Genomic DNA, 23,919 nt, shown 5'->3' on the forward strand with positions numbered 1-23,919 from the left:
CCTGGCTGTTAACCAAAAGGTTGGAGGTTCTATTCTACCCAGAGGCACCTTGGAAGAAAAGCCTGACAATCTGCTTCCGAAAAACCAGTCACTGAAAACCCTAGGGAACACAAGTTTTTCTACTCTGACATACATGTGGTTGCCATGAGTCAGAGTCAATAACTCTCTGGTTATCATGACTGTATTCCCACATCATTAAAGAATTTCTGGAACTGTAACTCACCATTATATAAGATTTTGGTACATTAATGTGCCATAACCAATCTATTACTCTATACCATACACCTAGGTTTTTCCCTATTTTATAAAAATAACGCTGCAGTGAACATCTTCATAGGATAACTGTTGTCTGCCTTTTAGATTATTTCCTTCAGGTGATATATTAGAAGCAGGACAGACTCCTAGCATTACCATTATAACCTGACCCTATAAATGGCAGTAAATCTCCATTAGTCAGGAAAGACTGCCTTAAACCAGTCGAAACCAGATTTGAGCCAGCTGTTACCATTTAGGTGACCTCAACAGAAGACGCACCGGCAGGTGAAACAAATCAGAAGGAAAATCTTCAACCGGGCCCTATTCCAAAGTGAGAGGTCTGACAAGAACCACGTCACCTCCTGTTTCCTGGCTGCCATAATTCTTGCAAAGCATCCTTTCTAGGGAAACTTTGGTGGTGTAGTGGTTAAGTGCTACGGCTGCTAACCAAAAGGTCAGCAGTTCAAATCCACTAGGCACTCCTTGGAAACTCAATGGGGCAGTTCTACTCTGTCCTGTGGGGTTGCTATGAGTCGGAATCAACTCAATGGCAATGGGTTTGGTTTTTGGTATCTTTCTAAATTTTTCCTCCTCAGTACACCGGCACGGCCACCATCTTGCTGCCCAAACCATACATAAGCCCTCCTTCCCCATAGCTCGGGGAGTTGGATCTGAGGAACTTCAGTTACTTTCTCTTTCTCAGAGACCAGTATCCAGACTACTGGCAGGTCTGAGCGCACCAGACGAGGACCCACCTTCCCGTATTCGGCAATACCATCAGGGTCCACTGGCTCCAGTGACAGTTTTTGAGTTTCTTTTTTGAGTAGTTCTATTTGTAAGAACTGCTATTTCATGACTTTTATTCTTTCTTAAAGGTCTTCCAAAAATTCATTCTACCTTACAATTACCATATGAACCCACTGGATCTTTCCAAAAATCTAAGATGCGATACGGATCTTAGTGATCTTATTTTTCCTATATCCTGAAATACTTTCCTATTTTATCATTCTAGGAATAACTTCATCATTAAAACAAACAAACCAGTTGCTATCAAGTCAATTCCAACTCACAGAGACCCCATGTGCACAGAGCAGAACTGCTCCAAAGGAGTTTCTTGGCTGTAATCTTTATGGAAGCAAATCACCAGGCCTTTCTTCCATGGCATCGCTGGGTGGATTCAAATCGCTAACTTTTAAGTTAGTAGTCAACTGCAAACCATTTCCGCCACCCAGGGACCTAGTTTTATCATTACCCATCAATTACTCCTATCTTTAATAAAAAAAAAAAAGAAAGCTAGAAAATGATGGGATCACCTAAGATGGTATAATAGTGAGATAAATCATTGTTACAACATCATCCTTCAGTTTTCTCATTGCATGGCCCAAAGTATCACATCATTTTTCAGGAAGGACTACAAGAAGCCTGAAGGTACATCTTTGGAGTCATTTTTTAGCTTTCACAGAACACAGTTGAGAATTCATGTCATTTTTCATTTTCTACCCCTAAAGGCAAAAAAAGAAGAAAACTGACAGAAGAAGACATTTCACAATTATTAGATGAGTCAGAAGATGAATGCCAAGATGCAGACAGTAGCTCTCTGGAGTCTAATGATGACAGAGAAATTGATTATATAAGTGAAATCTCAGACTTTATGAATCTTCACTCTCTGACCATATCCTAAATGAAATTAAGGATCAAACACTGAACAATATATTTCTGAAGACAAAAAGGAAATACGATATTCTCATCCAGTTAACCGTTTAAAAGGTAATCAATTATCAGGAAGAATTTCATCATGCAATATTGTATGACAAGAACATGAACCATCCTATTTTGATGTTTGTGCACCAAAAATTACTTGAAACAATTCAAAAGTAGGCAAATGCCTAAGACAGGTGCCTTTTGTAGGTACGTGCAAAACAATGAACATATACACACAAAAATCAAACTGTCCATATCTACGGTTGTTGTTCGCCATCGAGTCAATGCTGACGCATGGTGACTCCATGTGTGCACAGTAGAACTGCCCCAGAGTTTTCAAGGCAGTGATCTTTCAGAAACAGACTGCCAGGCTCCTCTGTGTGAGTTCGAACCACTGACCTTTTGGATAGTAACCAAGCCCTGAACCATTTGTGCCACCCAAGGACTCCTCCATATCTTATTACTCCCACATTACTAAGAATGACCACCTTACTGTATTATAATAGCTAGAATTTATTAGGCACTTGTCATGCACTAGTGTCCCCTGAGTGGTGTAGTAAACGGCTAATGAGCTTGACTGCTAACCAAAGGTTGGCGGTTCGAGTCCACCAGAGGTGCCTCAGAAGAAAGGGCTAGTGATATACTTCCAAAAATTAGCCACTGAAAGCTCTGTGGAGCAAAGTTCTACTCTGACACACAGGGCTGCCACGAGTCAGAATCGACTCCACAGCAACGGAGTTTTCCTACCATGCACTACGTACAATCATAAACACTTTATAGTATCTCATTTGATCCTTACAATAACCTGGTGAAACAAATATTACATTATCCCATTTCATAGATGAGGACACTTGACGCACAAAGAAATTATATAACTTGCTGAAGGACACATAATCACTAAATGGCAGAACTGGGATTTGAACCAGAAATCCGGCTCCAAAATTGATGTTCTTGACTCCCTTTCCCACAGTTATAAGAATCCACCAGCATTTGTGAAGGGTGCATTTTTTTCTAAAATAAAACATAGTCAACTGTCATGGATTCAATTATGTCCCCCCAAAAATGTGTGTATCAACTTGGTCAGGTCATGTGTGGTTGTCCTCCATTTTGTGACTGTAATCTTATGTTGAGAGGATTAGGGTGAGATTGTAACCCCACCCTTACTCCGGTCAGCTCCCTGACCCAAGGTAAAGGGAGTTTCCCTTGGGTGTGGCCTGCACCACCTTTTATCTCTGAAGAGATGAAAGGGAAGCAAGCAGAGAGTTGGGGCCCTCATACCACCCAGAAAGCAGCACCAGGAGCAGAGCGCGTCCTTTGGACACACGCAGAGTCCCTGTGCCTGAGAAGCTCCTCAACCACGGGAAGATCGAGGACAAGGACCTTCCTCCAGAGCCGACGGAGAGAGAAAGCCTTCTCCTGCAGCTGGTGCTCTGAATTTGGACTTGTAGCCTACTCGACTGTGAGAAAATCAATTTCTCTTTGTTAAAGCCACCCACTTGTGGTATTTCTGTTATGGCAGCACTGGATGACTAAGGCATCAATACTTCATTATTTCAGTGCTTACTACAAAGTCTACAGTGCTTCTGCTTTGCCTTCTCTTCTCTCCGCCTATGAAGGGCCCACAGTACCCACTTCTACTCTAAGGTGTCAGCTGAGATATCTAAGAGGCACTTCTCATGCACGGTGGAGCTCCGATCAGGGGACTGTGGCATGAGCAAAGGCTTGGGTCCCAGCCACTGAGACATGTCGTAAGCATCATCTCAGAAAGCTCCTTCTACCTTTGGGGCATGGACCCCGTTGGAAACCTGACAGAACCTACAAGCCCTCTTCCACAAAAATGCACGTGAAGATTTTGCATAAAATTTCATGGGGTTTTTGACCCCTGCAGCCTATTCATGGCGCCCAGTTAAATTCCCACATTTCCCCTGCCAGTGAGTGGATTCCAACTAACTCACAGCAACCTTATAGAATAGAGCAGAACTGCCTCACAGGGTTTCCAAGGCTATAATCTTTACAGAAGCAGACTGCCACCTCTTTCTCCCATGAAGTGGCTGGTGAGTTCAAACCACCAACCTTTCGGTTAGCAGCTGAGGGCTTAACCACTGTGCCACCAGGGCTCCTTAGTTCCCACGTTAGACTTTCTTTAAACCAAGCCTTTCTAACCCCACAAAGAATTTCCAAGCCAATGAATGCAAATGTATGAATGAATAAATTAATTTTACTCCCACTGACAACCTCAATGAGGCTGAGTCTATTAAAAATCCAAACAGTCAAGATTCACCAACAATTTCATTTCCTTGCTGGCTTCTTTTGCCAAAATCAGTAAGATAATGACCTCGTTTTTATTTTCCTTTTGCAAAAAAAGGCAGATCTGAGGATGCTAAACATACACTAACATTCCAAGAAACTTAAAGACAGTTCAGAAGAACTAGTCCTGAAGAAGGGGAGAGGAAAGCTGTCCCCAGCTCTCTGGTTATCTACCGTCAAAGATCTGGCCTTGAGTAATTGATGGGCCCCTGGCGATGATGCTATTTTCTGAGGATGAGCACACCACACTGTCCACACGAAGCAAGTGATGCAGGATTACTCACTGAGTGACCAAAAGCTCCACTTTCACAAATGACCTTTCCAAGGGAAGTGTTAACAGTGTGTTTAAATTAAAAGTTTAAATTTAGAAATAGAGTTGGCAATCAGTTCTAGCTCCCTTTCTACTGCCAGGGAAGCATATGTGATGCCCTCAAGGAAAAACTCCTTCGACGGAAAACCAAGAGTAGTCAGCACATCTCCGAAAGCTGCACGGTAATTTCCCCCGCTAGAGCAAAGGCCAAGCTTTATTAATCACGTGTGCCATCACCTGAAAACCTGAATGCTTCACTCGTCATCCTCAAATAAACACAAGGAACAAGAGCAGAAGCTGAGAAGTGATCTCAACGCCCCATGCAACCATCTCAAAAAAGCGTTTAGAGCAACATGAATAATCACAGGGTAAAAGAATGCCAGCTACTCTCCAAAGAGAAACACTCTGTCTAAACTTTAGACTCTAAAGTATAAACTGAACACCCTTTGACTAATCAGTTATGTACTTTCCCAAGGCAGAAACAAGAGCGGGAACAAATTTAGAAAATGAATGCCTTTTGGATAATGGATGATGGCAGCAAGACTATACAATTATTACAAAAAAAACAGAAAGCCAGCTCTGTTGTTCATTTAACCAAAGTGCAGACCAGAAAGTAGTTCCAACGCTGCCACTTTGAGCTGGAAGCTGTGTGCTTTCATCTGACGGTACAGCAAAAGAAAAGCCCACAGGCACTGTCAGAGCTTCCATTTTTCATCTTCAAATTCCACGGAGCACCCGAAAATGTTGTGAACACCTATAGGAAAAGCTTGTAAGCCTTGGGCGTTGTTTTTTTTAAGACTACTATGGAAATAAAAGGACAGATAGTTCAATCAACAAATGGGCCAAGGACATGAGCAGATGCTTCACCGAAGAGGACATTCAAGGGGCCAACAAATACATGAAAAGATGTTCGCAATCATTAATCATCAGAGAAATGCAAATCAAAACTACAATGAGATGCCACCTCACCCCCACAAAATGGCACTGATTTTAAACAAGAAACCAATAAATGCTGACAAGGCTGTGGAAGGACTGGAACGCTTACACATTGCTGGTGGGACTGTAAAATGGTGCAACCACTATGGAAAACAGTATGGTGCTTCCTCAAAAAGCTAGACGTAGAAATGCCTTATGATCCAGCAATCCCAGTCCTAGGTATTTATCCTAGAGCTATAAGAGCAGTGACAGGAATAGACATCTGCACACCTATGTTCATTGCAGCATTATTCACAACAGCAAAAAGATGGAAACAACCTAAGTGCCCATCAATTGATGAATGGATAAACTGTGGTACATACACACAATGGAATACCACACAACTATAAAGAATAATGAGACTGCAAAACATCGTATAATATGGATGAATCTGGAGGACATTGTGCTGAGTGAAATAAGTCAATCACGAAAGGACAAATATTGTATGATCCCTCTATTAAAAAAGTCAAGAATAGATATATACACAGAAAGCACAGTTCTTTGATGGTTATCCGGAATGGGAGGGAGGGTGGTAGTAATCACTTTCTAGATAGTAGATGCTTGTTACTTTTGGTGATGGTAAAAGCAAGACCAAATACAGAGAATGTAAACATAACTTAACCAAGGCAAACAAGACACTAAGAAGTACATGAGAAAAAGGGACAATTTTGGAAAATGCTGTAACATATACAATTTTGCAAAGGCAAAAATAACCCAAAAGTGTATGTGTGGTCATGTAGGCAGATATGGATGCATGTATGTGTACAGAATGGCATATGGAAGTAAATGCATATGCATGTATAGGTGTAACTGTCCAAAAAAAAAAACCAAACCCATTGCCGTCGAGTCAATTCCGATTCATAGCCAGGCATATGTAAATACACATTTGTGTGAGCTACATATGTATCCACATATATAAAAAACCATATAGGCGATACAATTATGGAGGCTTCCCAGACACACCCAAACAACTTGTGAAAATGGTTCACCAAGTCAAAAGTCTTGGGAACATAGTGTCATGGGACTACTTAGTCAACTGGCATAACATAGTACACCAAAGATAATGTTCTGCATTCTAGTTTGGTGAGTAGCGTCTGAAATCTTAAAAGCTTGTACGCAGCCATCTGAGATACAAACATTGATCTCTACTCAAATGGAGGAAACCCTGGTGGCATAGTGGTTAAGTGCTACAGCTGCTAACCAAGAGGCTGGCAGTTCAAATCCACCAGGCGCTCCTAGGAAACTCTCTGGGACAGTTCTACTCTGTCCTATAGGGTCGCTATGAGTCGGAACCAACTTGACAGCATTGGGTTTTACTCATGTGGAGCAAGAGAGAGTGGAGGAAAACAAAGAAGAAACTAGTGGGCAAAACTAACAGCCCACATGAACCACAGCCTCTTCTAACCTGAGACCAGAAGAACTAAGTGGTGCCTGGCTACCACTACTGACCCTTCTGACCAGGGACACAATAGAAGGTCCCAATCAGAATGGGAGAAAAATATAGAACAAAACTCAAATTCCAAAAAAAAGGCGAGACCTAAGGGCGGCTTGAGAAAACAAAAGTAAAGTATTATAATGACATGTGCAAAGAGCTGGAGATGGAAAACCAAAAGGGAAGAACACGCTCGGCATTTCTCAAGCTAAAAGAACTGAAGAAAAAATTCAAGCCTCGAGTTGCAATAGTGAAGGATTCCGTGGGGAAAATATTAAACGATGCAGGAAGCATCAAAAGTAGATGGAAGGAATACACAGAGTCATTATACCAAAAAGAATTAGCCGATGTTCAACCATTTCATGAGGTGGCACATGATCAGGAACTGATGGTACTGAAGGAAGAAGTCCAAGCTGCTCTGAAGGCATTGGCGGAAAACTAGGCTCCAGGAATTGCTGTAATATCAATTGAGATGTTTCAACAAGCCGATGCAGCGCTGGAGGTGCTCACTTGTCTATGCCAAGAAATACAGAAGATAGCTTCCTGGCCAATTGACTGGAAGAGATCCATATTTATGCCTATTCCCAAGAAAGGTGATCCAACTGAATGTGGAAATTATAGAACAATATCATTAAATCACACACAAGCAAAATTTTGCTGAAGATCATTCAAAAACGGCTGTAGCAGTATATCAACAGGGAACTGCCAGAAATTCAGGCTGGTTTCAGAAGAGGACGTGGAACCAGGGATATCATTGCTGATGTCAGATGGATCCTGGCTGAAAGCAAAGAATACCAGAAGGATGTTTACCTGTGTTTTATTGACTATGCAAAGGCATTCGACAGTGTGGATCATAACAAACTATGGATAACACTGCGAAGAACGGGAATTCCAGAACACTTAATCGTGCTCATGAGGAACCTTTACATACATCAAGAGGCAGTTGTCCGGATAGAACAAGGGGATACTGATTGGTTTAAAGTTAGGAAAGGTGTGCGTCAGGGTTGTATTCTTTCACCATACCTATTCAATCTGTATGTTGAGCAAATAATAACGAGAAGTTGGACTATATGAAGAAGAACAGGGCATCAGGATTGGAGGAAGACTCACTAACAACCTGTGTTACGCAGATAACACAACCTTGCCTGCTGAAAGTGAAGAGGACTTGAAGTACTTACTAATGAAGATCAAAGACCACAGCCTTCAGTTTGGATTGTACCTCAACATAAAGAAAACAAAAATCCTCACAACTGGGCCAATGAGCAACATCATGATAAATGGATAAAAGATTGAAGTTGTTAAGGATTTCATTTTACTTGGATCCACAATCAACAACCATGGAAGCAGAAGTCAAGAAATGAAAACACGCATTGCATTGGGTAAATCTGCTGCAAAGGACCTCTTCAAAGTGTTGAAGAGCAAAGATGTCACCCTAAAGACTAAGGTGCACCTGACCAAAGCCATGGTATTTTCAATCATGTCATATGCATGTGAAAGCTGGACAATGAATAAGGAAGACCGAAGAAGAGTTGATGCCTTTGAATTGTGGTGTTGGCGAAGAATATTGAATATACCATGGACTGCCAAAAGAACAAACAAATCTGTTTTGGAAGCAGTGCACCCAGAATGCTCCTCAGAGGCAATAATGACGAGACTGTGTCTTACATACTTTGGACATGTTGTCAAGAGGGATCAGTCCCTGGAGAAGGACATCATGCTTGGCAGAGAACAGGGTCAGCGGAAAAGAGGCAGACCCTCAACGAGGTGGATTGACACAGTGGCTGCAACAGTGGGGTCAAGCATGACAACAATTGTAAGGATGGCACAGGACCAGGCAGTGTTTCGTTCTGTTGTGCACAGGGTCGCTATGAGTCGGAACCAACTTGACGGCACCTAACAACAACAACATATAAATGTCTGAATGATTCAAATAAAGTTCTCAAAGCCTAGGTGACATTCAATATCTGATTTAGAGACTTAAAAAGAACCTCAATCTTACCCACTGTTAGAAACCTGAAGTTGGAGGGGCTGTGGAGGATAAGGGACATTGGCCATCAGCTGGTCCAGCCTCTTCTGGGGACACTAGGAAGACTTGCCCCAGTCATTCCCAGGGAGCCAAGACAGGCTCAAGGCCCTGACAGGCTCCTCAGGAAGCACCTCCTATGGATAAGCCATGTTATTTCTTGTCTCCCCTTACTGAATGGACTTGGACTCCTCAGGCTGGGATCACGAACCTGACCATGGCTTCCATCGTCCTGGCCTCTGCCCCTCTGGGCCAGGCCCACCTGACCACAGGGTCTGGGGCCAGGAGGAGGCGGTGGAGGTGGGGGGGGGAGGGACCCAGGACCAATGATTTTGCATCACTCATCCTTTAAGAAAAGCCTCTATCTGTGTCTGCATGTCTTCCTCCAAAAACTTCTGGGAACACTTCTAAGGCCAACCAGAGCAAAGGAAAACTGTCTACCCCCACACATGCTCCATTTGGAGCCCCAAATACCAGCTGTATCTGTACTGGTTCACAATAGACTCTCACATATTTGAAATCAGGAACCAAACCATGTTACTGAGAATATGATCAAAGAGAAACACCAAAATATACTTGAAAATACTTAAAAGTTGAACTTTTTTGGTAACACGTACCACAGTCCCAGAGAAATTAAGATGACATTTTTTTTGTTGATCTAATCAAGTCAATTATATTTTTACTTTTTAGTATATGCCCTAGAATATACTAGAGCATCTAGCTGTTCTCCTAGAATAAAGAAACATAGCTCTGAAGAGCCCAAAGAATAAAAGGAAGGAAAACAAAGAAGAGTGGAGAAAGAGACAATTTTTTTTCTAGAGAATTTTAGAGGTTACAAACAACAGGGAGAAAGCCTCCCAAAAAACAACCAAAAAAAACAAATCAGTTGCTGCCAGTGGATTCCAATTTCTGGTCACCCCATGTGTGTCAGAGTAGAACTGGCTCCAAAGGGTTTTCAATGTCTGATTTTTCATAAGTAAATCACCAGCTCTTTCTTCTGAGGCACCTATAGGTGGACTCAAACTGCCAACCTTTCAGTTAATAGCAAATTGCTTAACTGTTTGTGCCCCCTCAGGACTCCTTAGAAAGCCTCCATTTACCCTCATATGCCACCCAGCTTTCTGTGAATCTTCCCAGCATTCAGAGGACCGATAAGTCATTCGAGTGACTAATGCTACGGCAATGTGCCTAGACCTCACGTCATGTTCACCCCAACCTTGGAAGTAAGGCACTAGTTATATGATCATCCCCACTTCTATTTCAATGTTATTAGATATGGTTAGGTTCACTCAATGATTCTGCCAATAATTAGTCACAGTAAGAGAAATAGAGCTGAGGAGAAAGTGTGACTTTGAAGGCCTGGGTGAGACAGGTACTCAGAACACTGGGCTACTATAGAACTACGTGAGGCCTTAGAGATTTAAATCCAACTATTTCACCCAAAGGAGCCCTGGTGGTGCAACAGCAAGTGCTCGGCTGCTAACCGAAAGGCTGGTGGTTCAAACGTCTCCAGCGACTCTGTGGAAGAAAGACCTGGCCATGTACCCCTGTAAAGCTTACATCCTAGAGAACTCTGGGGGGCGGTTCTACTGCCACAGGGCTTCGCTATGAATCAAAAATCAACAGCACTTAACATTTTTACCCAGAAAATATCTTCCCCGATCTTCATTCAGATGTAAATCATTTTTACTTCTGCAATAGTCTGATGACAGACGGCAGGAAGAAATCAAGCGCCCGAGGTATCCTTTTCACAATTAAAGGAGACCACCTTTGGGGTTATCTGCCCAGCACACCCCAACCCTTATGCAAGGACTGATCCTCCCCCACTTCTAAATACATGGCTATTGCAAGAATTCCATGGGACCTGCCCCACTCCTCCAGTCATAATTGTTCATCCGGGGGGACCACCTTACTGCCTCAAGCAGGGCCACTCCTAGTGTCCCACCTCCCAGCCACAGCTGATTGTTCCTGGGGCGCATACCTGCCTCAACCCAGGCTAAGCTGAGCCCTTCCCTTCTTTCTTTGTCTTTATTTCACAGCTCTACTGAGGTTTAACTGTTGTATAGTAAAATACACATATTAAAGTGTGCAATTTGACACATTACCTCTGAAGCCATCATCACAATGAAGATAATAAGCATATCTTCCATCCCCAACCATTTCCTCGCCCCCTTTGAATTCCACCCACCCCCCTTCCTATTCCTGCCCATCCCCAGGCAACCACTGGTCTGCTTTGATCAGATTAGTTAACCACTGGTCTGCCTTTGATCAGATCAGTTTGCTTTTTTCTGAATTTTATATAAATGGGATCGTATGGCAAGTAGTCTTTTTGTAAACTGGTTTTCCTACTTACAATTTTTTCTAAGAAATTTTTTAAATAAGCATATTTATCGCACACCTACCACGTGTCAGACACTGTAGAGGGCATGGGGATTATTGTTGTTAGCTACTACGGAGTCAGCTCCGACTCATGGCGACCTTATGAATAACGGAATGATACCTGGCTCAGTCCTGCACCATCTTCATGATGTCTGGTATACTTGAGACCACTGTCAGGATCACTGAGTATTTCGAGTGCCTTCCAACCCAAAGGGCTCATCCACCAACACTCTATTAGACAATATTCTATTGTAATACATAGGGTTTTTACTGGCTAATTTTCAGAAGTAGATTGCCAGGTTTTTTCCTTCTAGTCGGTCTGAGTCTGGAAGCTCCTCTGAAACCTGTTCACCATGGGTGACCCTGTTGGTGTTGGAAATACTGGTGGCATAGCTTCTAGTATCATAGGAACACACAAGCCACCACACTCTGACCAACTGACAGAAGGGCGGTGGACTGGGGTCATGAAGACCAGTAAAGCACAGGCTCTGCCGTGAGCAGGATCACAGGCAGCAGGAGACCAGCAAACATCACACCAATACAATGAGATAAGAGGAACTTAATAACGGAATCCCGTACAAAGGCCTGGGCATGCCCCCCGCCCCCCAAAGCCAAAAACCAAACCCACTGCCGTCGACCGGATTCCAACTCATAGCAACCCCATAGGGCAGAGTAGAGCTGCCCCAGAGAGTTTCCAAGGAGTGCCTGGTGGATTCAAAATGCCAACCTTTTGGTTAGCAGCCATAGCACTTAACCACCACGCCACCAGGGTTTCCATGACCCCAGAGGATGAGCCAATTCAGAAGTTATTTTTATTGCATCTATTAACCTAAAGGGAAACTTTCATTTTTCCATAGTTTATATATTTTGCACCAACACCATATTCAGGGAAAAACAATTCATGGCAAATAGAATTACTCATCTGTGTAATTAATAATGCATATGACATTTATTCTACTCCCACTAAGAGTTAAAATTATACCTGTTGTTGCTCTGTAATATCTGTAATTCTGACTACTCCGTAGAAATCTATCAAACTTCCTCAAGTTCCAAAAATAAAACTATATGCAACAGCGTTCAAATTAAAACTATATAAATACAGACTAATAGCCCACGAGAACCGCAGCCTCTTCCAGCCTGGGACCAGAACAACTAGATGGTGCCTGGCTACCACTACCAACAGTGCTGACCAAGGACACAGTACGAGGTCCCAGTGAGAATGGGAGGAAAATGTAGGACAAAACTAAAACTTCTAAAAAAGGCCAGACTTATTGGACCAATAAAGACTAGAGGAACCCCTGAGACTATCGCCCTAAGAGACTCTTAGAACTTGGAACTGAAGCCACTCCCAGTGGTCACCTTTTTATTAAAATAAGAGATTTCCTTATAAACAATATCACCCGTGAATACTGAGCTTCCTTAAATTAATCAACCATACTGACCAAATGGTCAACATTTACCCTAAAACAAAGATGAGAAGCTAAAGAGCGGGCAGGGAAGTCAAATTAAAGGAAACAAAACAAGAAGAATGGAAATAACAAGAATGTTGATACATTGTAAAAAATGTAACTAATCTCATGAAACAGGCTGTATAAAAATTGATAAATGGGAGTCTAATTTGCTATGTAAACTTTCACCAAAAACAAAATAATAAGAAAAAAAAACTATATATAATAATGGTTAACAGTGAACTAATCTTAAAATAAGTGACTTAATTTAAAAAAAAAAAATTTAACTACTCAAAAGTACATTTTGCTTCAAGGGGAAAAAACAACCATATTAGCCCTATCACAAGTTCAAATACTAGGCAAACCATCAAGAATCCTTCATGAAAGCACAAAGAAGGTAGAAGAGGAATAAATATCAGTGCCTTCCATGTGCCCTGCACCATGCACTTTTCATCCAACAACTCAACCTCACAAGAGTTCCATCAGGCAAACACTACCATCCCTACTTGACAGGTGAGAAAAAGGAGGCTGAGATGTAACATAACTGGCCTAAGGTCACACAGCTATAAACCAATATGTTGCTATTGCTGTTAGCTGCCTCCTACTCACAGCAATCCTACACACAACAGAACAAAATGATGCCCCGTCCTGCACCATCCCTATGATCAGTTACAGACCAGGCCTTTGTGATCCACTGGGTTCTCCTTGACTGGTTTCCAGAAGTGGGTCACCAGGCTTTTCTTCCTAATCCATCTTAGTCTGGAAGCTCCGCTGAAACCTGTTCAGCATCATAGCAACACACAAGCCTCCCATGACAGACAGGGGCTGGCTGCACATGAAGTGCCTTGGCTGGTATCAAAAATAAACCACTTAGAACAGCATTAACAGATTGTTATGCAGGTTTAACGGACAATTTAAAGTTGGGCAGCATGTCATTATCCAGTAAAATCAATGCTCCGATTAATTATGATTTTCGGCTTGACAGCAATGGGTTTTTTGGATTTTTTTTTTTTTTTTTTAATGCACAATTTAGGAGCCCTGGTGACACACTGGTTAAGCACTTAACCGCTAATTGAAAAGTTGGCAGTTTGAACCCACCAGCTGCTCTGCAGGAGAAAGATGTGGCAGTCTGCTCCGGTAAAGATTTACAAACTTGGAAACCCTACGGGGCAGTTCTACTCTGTCCTATAAGGTACTTGACGGCAACAGGTATATATAATTTCATCATGAACTTTGAACAAAAAAATTTCGATTGGTTGACAACTGCATCTGAATACATAAATCTTATAAGAGAGCAATACGTGCTCAAACATTATAAAGAACAGAAAAACAGATCTCTTGCTAAGACAACTGCAAGATCAATGAGCCATGATTGTAAGACCTCTGGAGTCTTTCCTGAAAGAACAATTTTCAAGGGTTTCAGTGCGCCTGATGACCTAGATACAATTACACGAAACCAGACAAGTGCTTCTAAAGGTCAGTTGCAGCGTACGGCATAACTATAAGCTTTAAAGATTTTGTATAAGCGACCCTTGCTCTAGTTAATAGTATTTCTTTTTGATAGCATTTCAATATTTGTCTGATATTAATCCTTATCAGCTTTCTTTGGTTAGCATTTGCCCAAGATATCTTTTGCCATTCTGTTGATTTCAATCTTTCTGCCTCTTTGTTTTTAGGTACAGGCAGTCCCCGGATTAGGAAAGAGTTCCATTCCTAAATCTGTCTTTAAATCACATTTGTACGTTAAGTCGGAATGGTCAGGTATGGTTCGTATCTAGCATCAGTTAGTCAAATGTTTGTCTCAGTATATAGTATACCTTTCTATGCATAAAAGACATTAAATACTTCCAGATAAACTAAAACATCTTTAACATAACAATGTTTAGATGTGTGTCACAAACTAGCACCTGTTTGTTTTTACGATCCATTTTATGTACTTCGAATTTTTAATATAATTGGCTTTACAGGGGTTGGTTCCTAACTACCGGCTGTACATAAGCCAGACATTTGTAGCCCAGGGACTGCCTATGTATCTCTTACAAACAGCAACCAAAAGGGTTGTTTTATATCTGATCTGACAACCTTTCAATCTATGAATTTATCATGATTTCTGATATATTTGGAATTATTTCCACCATCTTATTTTATGCTGTTTCCTGCTTTTTCTGTGTTTCCTTTACCTCCACTCCTGCCCTCTTTTGAACTGATTTCTACATTGTCAACATTTGTTTAGATTTACTCACAAGTCTATCAATTTCTTTCTTCTCCATTTCTTCGTGCATCTTAGGCCTTCCTCTGGAGATCATTTTCTTTCTCCCTGATACACAAACATCTTTCAGTAAGTGTGATGGCTAAGGTTGTGTGTCAACTTGGCTGGGCCATGATTCTCATTGGTTTGGCAGTTATGAAGTAGTTTGGCAGTCATATAATGATGTAATCACCTCCATGATGAGATCTGATGTAATGTGATCACATCCATGATGGGATGTGTTATGAGGAGCCAATCAGTTAAAAGGGCATTTCATTGGGGTGTGGCCTGCATCCAATAGAGGTAGACTTTCTAGCAATGCTCTCAGGCTTTTGCTCGCTCTGCATCCTGCAGCTGGCTTCTGTTCATCTGACCTCTGGTTCTCAAGGCTTGAACTAGCAGCTTACCTGCCATCTTACCTGCTGACCTTGGCTTTCATCAGCCTCCACAGCCTGTGAGCCAGAGGCCTGCTGTCTTGCCTGCCAATCTTGGGATTCATTGGTCTCTGCAGCCAGTGAGCCAGAAGAAGCCTCCAGCCTGACTCACAGACTTGGGACTTTCCAGCCTCTACGACCACACGTACCATTTCCTTGATACAAATCTCTCTATATACATATATATTTATACACTGCGCTCATTTTGCTTCCCTAGAGAACCCAGCCTAAAACAGTAAGGCTTCAGTTTTGTCTAAAAATGTCTTTACTCTCATTAGTCGGAATAGACGGCACTAGGTTTGGGGCTCATTCTTAAATGAAGATTTAGCTGGGTATATAATTCTAAGCTGACAGTTATTTTCTCTGAGGACTGTAAAGTGATTCTGTAATCTTCACATTTCCACTATCACTGTCAAAAGTCTGCTGTCCTTTGTGGCAGTAATGATATTAATAACAGCAGCCATGAAGGTTGCATGAACCCCTGAAACCACTGCCCTGAGATATCTTAAAACCTTAAACCAAAAATATTCCCTGAAGTCTTCTTAAAACCAAACAGTAGTTTAGCTTAATTAGTAAAAAATGTCTGCCTTGAGCATTATGCCCTTTTAAGATCTATATGGTTCAACCCCACTCAGCAGCTCCATGGAAGAAAAGCCTGGCAAACTGCTTCCGTAAAGATTACAGCCAAGAAAAGCCTGTGGGGTAGTTCTGCTTTATAACACGTGGGGTCACCATGAGCTGGAACTGACTTGTCGGGGTTTTTTTGTTTTGTTTGTTTGTTTGTTTTTTGCAAGTAGGGAGAGAAGATGCACTGTACCAACATTCTTCCTCTCGGACTTTCATAAGCATTTTAAAGGCTCTGGCTCACCAGCTCCAAAGCTAGCTCTGAAAAGTCCAGCTATAAAGAAGCTTCTTTAACATATTTTATACATTTCTTTAGCCACAGAGTTTTTTTGTTTTTTTTTCCCCCCCACATCTCTCAAAAGTGTGGAACACACTCAGAGAAATATTGCTCTAATTGTAAAGTATTGCATGGTTATCTCTAACCTGCTGCAGTTCCTTTAGGGAAAGGTTTGTATCTCATGCTCATTCTATACATGCTGTTATGGACTGAATTATGTCCCCCAAATACATGTGTTGTAAATCCTAACCTCTATGCCTATGGTCATAATCCCATCTGGGAATTGGTTGTCTTTCCTATGTTAATGAGGCAGGATTAGTGTAGGGAATGTGTTAAGTCAGCCTCTTGAGATATAAAAGAGATTTAACAAGCAAGCAAAGACGCAGAGATGGAGAAAGATAGATGCCACATCACATGAAGATTGTCAAGGAGCCACGGAACAAGAACCTCCCCCACGAGCCGGCAGAGACAGAATGTCCTCCCCTAGAGCTAGCACCCTGAACTCAGACTTCTAGCCACCAAAACTGTGAGAAAATAAATTTCTGTTTGTTGAAGTCATTCACCTGTGGTATTTCTGTTATAGCAGCACTAGGTAACTAAGACACACACTAAGCTCATATCATTGTGCTATACACCAAAACCAAAACCAAACCCACCACTGTCGAGTCAAATTCGACTCATAGCAACTCTACAGGGCAGAGTAAAACTGCTTCATAGAGTATCCAAGGAGCGGCTGGTAGATACAAAATGCCAACCATTTGGTTAGCAGCTGAGTTCTTAAAATACATAATTTTTGATTGATTATTAAATGTTCTCAACCAAGAGCTTTGAATAAATCCTTCAATACCCTGTAAAAGTTTCTAACATTTCACACTAATTCACATACTTCTCCCATGACTGAATATACTCCATAGCCCAGTCAACCAGCCAAATCTTCCAAGTAGGCCAGGCTCTGATATAATACATAAAGGGAAGAAAAAATTTCCACCAGGCAATCTAAATGTAGGCTAGAACAGCCCCTCTTGGACAAGTAGAAAGCCTTTTGTTCTCTACATCACAGGACAGGCTATCTAGCAATCACACAGGGAAGGCCAGGGATACAATTCAAAGAACATGCATATAACATGCAGTACAAGAGGAAATAACAGACCACACACAAATATAGTTGTCACGGATTGAATGGTGTCCCACAAAAATATCTGCCAACTTGGCTAGGCCATGATTCTCAGTATTGTGTGATTGTCCATCATTTTGTCATTTGATGTGATTTTGCTATGTGCTAGATTATAATGAGGTAGGAATAGAGGCAGTTATGTTAATAAGGCAGGACCTAAGCTACAAGATTAGGTTGTGTCTTAAATCAATCTCTTTCGAGGTGCAAAAGACAGAAGCGAGCAGAGAGACAGGGGGACCTTATACCTCCAAGAAACAAGAGCCAGGAGAACAGCACGTCCTTTGGACCCAGGGTCCCTGCGCTGAGAAGCTCCTTGACCAAGGCAAGTTTGATGACAAGGACCTTCCCACAAAGTCAACAGAGAGAGAAAGCCGTTCCCTGGAGCCCACACCCTGAATTCAAACTTCTAGCCTCCTAGACTGTGAGAGAATAAATTTCTCTTTGTTAAAGTCATGCACTTGTGGTATTTCTGTTATAGCAGTACTACATAACTAAGAAAAGAGTCCTCTCTTTAAATTACAGTTACACAATGGCTTCTTAGGGTTCACATCCTAGGGCAGAGTTTCTCAGCATTGGCACTGCTGACGTTTTGAGCCAGCTAATTCTTTGTTTTGGCATCTGTCCTGTGCATTGTAGGCTGTTTAGCAGCATCCCTGGCCTCTACCCACTAAATGCCAAAACAATCCCTTCCGCCTAGTTGTGACATTCAAAAATGTCTCCAGATAATGCCAAGTGTTCCCTGGGACAAAAAATCAAACTCCACCCACACTGAGAATCACTTTTCTAGGGGAAAATACAGCATCTAACACTTTTTCTAGAGATTATAAACCACTAATTCTTTTCCTAATACTACAGAGAACCTTTTCTTTGAGCTCAGCTTGATATAAGATACACTTCTAAAACTGTCGAGTTAAAAAAAAAAAAAAAAAAGAAAGAAATTCCAACTGAGGGACAGTCTACAAAAACTGCCAAGGCCGTCAAAAACAAGGAAACTCTGAAAAACTGTCACAGCCAAGAGGAGCCTAAGGAAACAGGATGACTAAACGCAATGTGATATCTTGGATGAGATCCTGGAACAGAAAACAGACATGAGATAAAAAATAAGGAAATCTGAATAAAGTAGGATGTTGTTGTTTTTGAGTGCCATCAACTCGTTTTCAACTTTTAACGACCCGATATAACAGGGCAGAACTGCTCCATAGGGTGTTCTTTGCTATACTCTTTAAGGAAGCAGATCACTAGGTCTTTCTCCCGTGGAGTCCTGGGTAGTACAAACTGCCAACCTTTCAAGTCAATTCCGACTCATGGCGACCTCACGTGTGTAAGAGTAGAATGGTGCTCCACAGGGTTTCCAAGGGCAGATGTTTCGGACGTAGATCACCAGGAAGGAGCCCTGGTGACACAATGGTTAAGCGCTCAGCTGCTAACCTAAAGGTGGGCGATTCAAATCTATCAGTAGGCCCTAGAGAGAAAAGACCTGATGATCTGCTCTGGTAAAGATTTATAGCCTAGGAGACCATATGGGGCAGTTCTATTCTGTCCTATAAGGTCACCATGAATCGGAATCAACTTGAAGGCAAACAACAAGATCACCAGGCCTTTCTTCCAAGGAACCTCTGGGTGGATTCACACCTTCAACCTTTAGGCTAGTAGCCAAGCATACTGACTGTTAGTACCGCCCTGGACTCCTTAGCTAACAATAATGTTAACAACGATACTGATTCATTAATTTTAACAAATGTACCACAGTAATAGAAAAGGTCAGTAACGACGACAATTCAATTGGGGGTTATGGTAACTAACTTTGCGATTTTTCTATAAATCTAGAACTGTTCTAAAAATTAAAGTTTATAAAATAATAAAACGAAATGACATAAACATTAAAAAAAAAAAAAAAAAGGCAGGTAGGAGAGAAAGAGTAGAACAAAGAATAAAAATCCTCTCTCGCCTGTGCAGCCTTCATTCTGTGAAGCCCTTCAAAGGGAAGATACCTGAAGGGATTGTTTGCTTTAAGGCAAGAGAGCAAATGGGCAGACAGAAATAATCAGAAGTTGAGTAAACAAAATTTCATCCTCTTGTAAACTAAAAATAAAAGAGAAAAGATAGATATGTTTTTACATCAATGAGAACATAAGTGTTTCTTCTGACCTCTCATTTCTACAAGTCACAGCTTAAGAGTCAGGCTTCGCGAAACTTTTCCTATCTCCCTGAGCAGTTACGTTCTCCGGTGTCAGAGCCCTGTTGTTTATCTCCCCCTGTTTGCCAGTCTCCTCGTACATGCAACACTGGTACAACATGGTGCAGACAGGCGCACGGCCACTGTGAGCACCCTCCCTTCTCGGACTCACCCGTCTGTGAACCATGGCCTTTACACCCACTTTGAGGTGCTTGACAAACACTTGCTGAGTGAACTCAGGCTGGACACACATACTGAGACAGACTTCAGTTAAACAGGGCAGGGATGGTGCAGAGGGCAGCGATGGTTCAGGGCAGAGTTTCCACCTTCCATGTGGGAGACCCAGGTTCAATTCCCAGCCAACACACTTAGTGTGCCACCACCATCCATGTGTCAGTAGAGGCTTACGTGTTGCTACGATGCTGAACAGGTTTCAGCACAGCTTTCAGACTAACAAAGACTAGGTAGAAAGGCCTGGTGATTTACTTCTGCAAATCAGCCAATGAAAATCCTACGGATCATAATGGTCCAATCCCATTGTGCGTGGGGCCCCCATGAGTTGGGGACAAAGTGGATAGCAAAAACAGGGCTGGTGCAGTCTCAGATGGAGCAAAGAAGGAACGAGCTAGGAAAGTCAAAGTTCTCGCATTCTCTGGGGTAAGAGGAACAGGGCACGCCAAGTTGGCCTGATTCACAGAGACCTCACGCAGGATGGATCAAAACGCTTCTAGTCCTGCTGCGTCCCCATGATTGGCTGTGCATGGGACCACTGTGATCCACAGGGTGTCCACTGTCTGATTTTTAGAAGATGACCAGGCCTTTCTTCCTAATCCGTCTTACTAAAAAAAAAAAACCAAACCCAGTGCCGTCGAGTCGATTCCAACTCATAGCGATCCTGTAGGACAGGGTCTTACTAGGGAGACATTATTTAGTCCAGTGGCTTTGCTGTAAAAAAGGGAGAAATGGAGGCCTAGAGAGATCAGGTGACTTGTTCAAAGCCACACAACTAGTTGTGGGACTGCCTCAGGCAAAGGAGACAGAGACACTACACCTAAATAAATCCACCTCCACTTCTTATAAGTGTGTGCCTAAGGCTGGCAGTTACTTAATGACTAATGGTAATAGTTCAGTACCAAGCCTGTGCTAAAAATCCTCCCAGGTTATGCCCATAAAGCAGTCTGGGAAACTGAACTCGGAGAGAGGCATCACTCATCGCCAAGGTCACAGAGCTAATACACCTCAAAATCCCCCTCAGACTCTCATACCCCAAAGCTCAAACTCTGGTCCCATGCAGATCTTTATCACCCAACCTTTCAGCTGTTTCACCTGCCAGGCATCCTTCTCAACACTTTTCATAGATTAACTCCTTCCTCACCACATCCCCATAACAACAGTACTACCAGCATCCCCAGGGTCTTACAGCCAGCATATGGCAAACCTCACCCATAAATTCAGAATCTTGCCTACAGTATCTTATAAGACTAAACATGCAATTACCATATGACCCAGGAACTGCACTCCTGGGCATTTATCCCAGAGAAGTAAAAAATTATGTTTACACAAAACCTGTCCACAAATGGTTACAGCAGCTTTATTTATAATAGCCCCAAACTGGACACCACTCAGATGTACACACAAACCATGACACACTACTCAACAGTAAAAAGTAACAAACCCTGGAAACATACAACAAATTGTATGAATCTATGGAATTATGCCCAAGGGAGGAAAAAATAGCCAATTCCAAAAGGCTACACACTGTATATTTAATATTTATATAACATATAAAAGTTATATTTACATAACACTTTTGAAATAACAAAACTTTAGGACTAGAGATCAGATTAGGGGTTGCCAGGCACTAGGGGGGAAACCCTGGCGGTGTAGTGGTTAAGTGCTATGCCTGCTATCCAAAAGGTCAGCAGTTGGAATCCACCAGGCGCTCCTTGTAAACCCTATGTCCTATAGGGTTGTATGAGTCGGAATGGACTCCCCAGCAACAGGTTAGGAACTAGGGACAAAGGAGAGACAGAGGGAGTGGGAGGTGGGTGTGTCTATAAAAGGACAATACAGGGGAATCACTGAGGTGACGGAAACGTTCTGTATCTTGACAGTGGTTGTGAACACGTGAACCAACACGTGATAAAATTGTATAGAAATACACACACAAATGAGTACAAGTGAAACTGGAGAACTCTGAACAAAATCTGTGGATTGTAACAAAGTCAGTACACTGGTTGTGATACTGTACTATTGTTTTACAAAATGGTACCATGCGGGAAATTGGGGAAAGGGTATATAAAGGATCTCTCTGTACTAGTGCTTACTTACAACTGCAAGCAAATATACAATTGTATCAATTGAAAATTCAATTAAAAAAAAAATCTTGCCTGCTGAAAACTGGGCTAGGTGCTTTTCTAAATTTCTTTCATCTCTAAGATCTGCGATCCCAAATGTCTCCAAAACCATTGTCTTTTCCCTCATACCATACAACCATTTCAATAACTGATGCAAAACTGAACTTTGAACAAAGGGAAACTCAGAAAAATAAGCCACTATTCCACAGAATTCTGCGTTGTTGGCCACTTTTAGTTCCTTCAGGAAAAATACTCCAACTGATGAAAGGAAGCGTTTTGCTTTCTTTCATTAAAACTAACTTCTGACCAAAAGATGAAAAATGTGATTCTTCAACATGCCTCTCCCACCAAATATTCTCTCCCTATGTATAAAAAAAAAAAAAAATTTTTTTTTTTTATGTCTACATAACACATCCATCCAAAAAAATTCAATGTAAGAATTTCGAATGGTAAGCCTTCCTTGAAAGCAGCACCTCGAGAGTACCAGCACCAGCCCTTGCCACCAGTTTCCAAGCGGTCGGTCAGCTGTGCTAGCAGGCTGTGCCTTGCAGGGGAGAGGACAGCAAGTTTTACCAAGGTAAGGTGTGACCTTGGCAAGGTTCCTTAAACATGAGTCTGGGCTTTCCCATCTCTAGAACGAGGATGTGGTACCTCTCTCCTCCACTATCAGAAGAATTCCGGGAAATAACTGTGTCTGGCTCCAGCATGCTAATTCCACTTTCCTCAGTAACAACCGATCCAAGTTTATTTAACGTTCACCTGGCCAAAAAGCATTCATTCCATGGAATCTCCTCCTCACAGAGGTTATAGAGGTAATCCAGAACGCTCCCAACCTGGACCCTTCCATTTCAAACACAGCAAACCCAACCCTCCCCACCCACAGGCGCACGCCTGACTTCCTGCTGTTACCAGTATTACTACTGTTTGTTAATAACGATATCTAGCGGCGCGTGGATGGCCGTCTGCAAAAGATGTCTGTGGAATCCCCAAAACGCTTCCCATGCAGATTTCTAGCTAAAAACCTCAGAGAATTATAAAATACCTTTCCCGACAGGTGAAAGTCAAGTGTTGCAAAGTTTCTGGAGGTGCATTTTTCCGCGTCTCCCGAATCGCTCTGCAGAGGCAATGCTGCCCGCGCCTAGGGGTGGAGGGGACCGGTCCCCACTGGGGGTCCTGGAGGTCAGCAGCGGGGCCGCCCGGGTCCGAGGGCGCCCGCTTCCCCGCTGACGGCGAGGGAGGGGACCCGCCGCCCCAGCCGGGCGGGAGGAGCCTCCGGGGGGTCGGGGCCGCCGCAGCACTCACCTTCCGTGTTTCTCTTCGCCTCCCGGTAGCGCTCCCACAGGTAGCGCTTCAAGTCCGGAGCGGTTCCGGGTGCTGTGCACAAGGGCCGTGCGGTGCCCGCGCGCGGCCGACCCCGGGCTGCACTCCCGCAGCCGCCCCGCAAGGCCGCCGCCACCCTCGCCCCGGCCCCACGGGCCGCCACCGCCGCCGTGGCCATGCTCTCCGGCACCGCGCAGCAAGTGGCGCCGCCGGGCCGGGGACCTGCCCGCGCTCAGCCTGGCGGGTGGGCGGCTCCCTGCGTCTGAACACGTGGCGGCGCGGCTCAGCCAGCCTGCAGCCGAGAAAGCGGAGGGGGCGGGGCGTGCGAGGAGGGGCGGGGCGGGGCGGGGGACACGGAGGCGGGATTGGGCCGGGCCTTGGCTGTAGGGGCGGGGCTAGGCGGGGGCGGAGCCTGGGGCAGGGACCCCTGCTGAGCTTCCTGCGGTTCGCTTCCTGACCCCGCGGAGCAGGAGGCTATC

The 23,919-nt window shown here is 43.1% G+C and overlaps 1 protein-coding gene across 3 annotated transcripts in view; it reads right to left on the minus strand.

Annotated features, from left to right (window-relative positions):
* Positions 1-23,702, minus strand: part of NT5DC3 (5'-nucleotidase domain containing 3) — a 182,329-nt gene extending 158,627 nt beyond the window's left edge. For all 3 annotated transcript variants that reach the window (XR_007517361.1, XR_007517360.1, XM_049884207.1), the window contains exon 1: positions 23,423-23,702. Coding sequence is in view for 1 of the 3 variants with exons in the window: in XM_049884207.1 (XP_049740164.1) it covers positions 23,423-23,618 (196 nt within the window). In the remaining 2 variants the exon portion in view is untranslated. The remainder of the gene's footprint in view (positions 1-23,422) is intronic.
* Positions 23,703-23,919: the final 217 nt, after the last annotated feature.

Source organism: Elephas maximus, chromosome 4 (assembly GCF_024166365.1).
Source record: "Elephas maximus indicus isolate mEleMax1 chromosome 4, mEleMax1 primary haplotype, whole genome shotgun sequence".
Lineage (NCBI taxonomy): Eukaryota > Metazoa > Chordata > Mammalia > Proboscidea > Elephantidae > Elephas > Elephas maximus.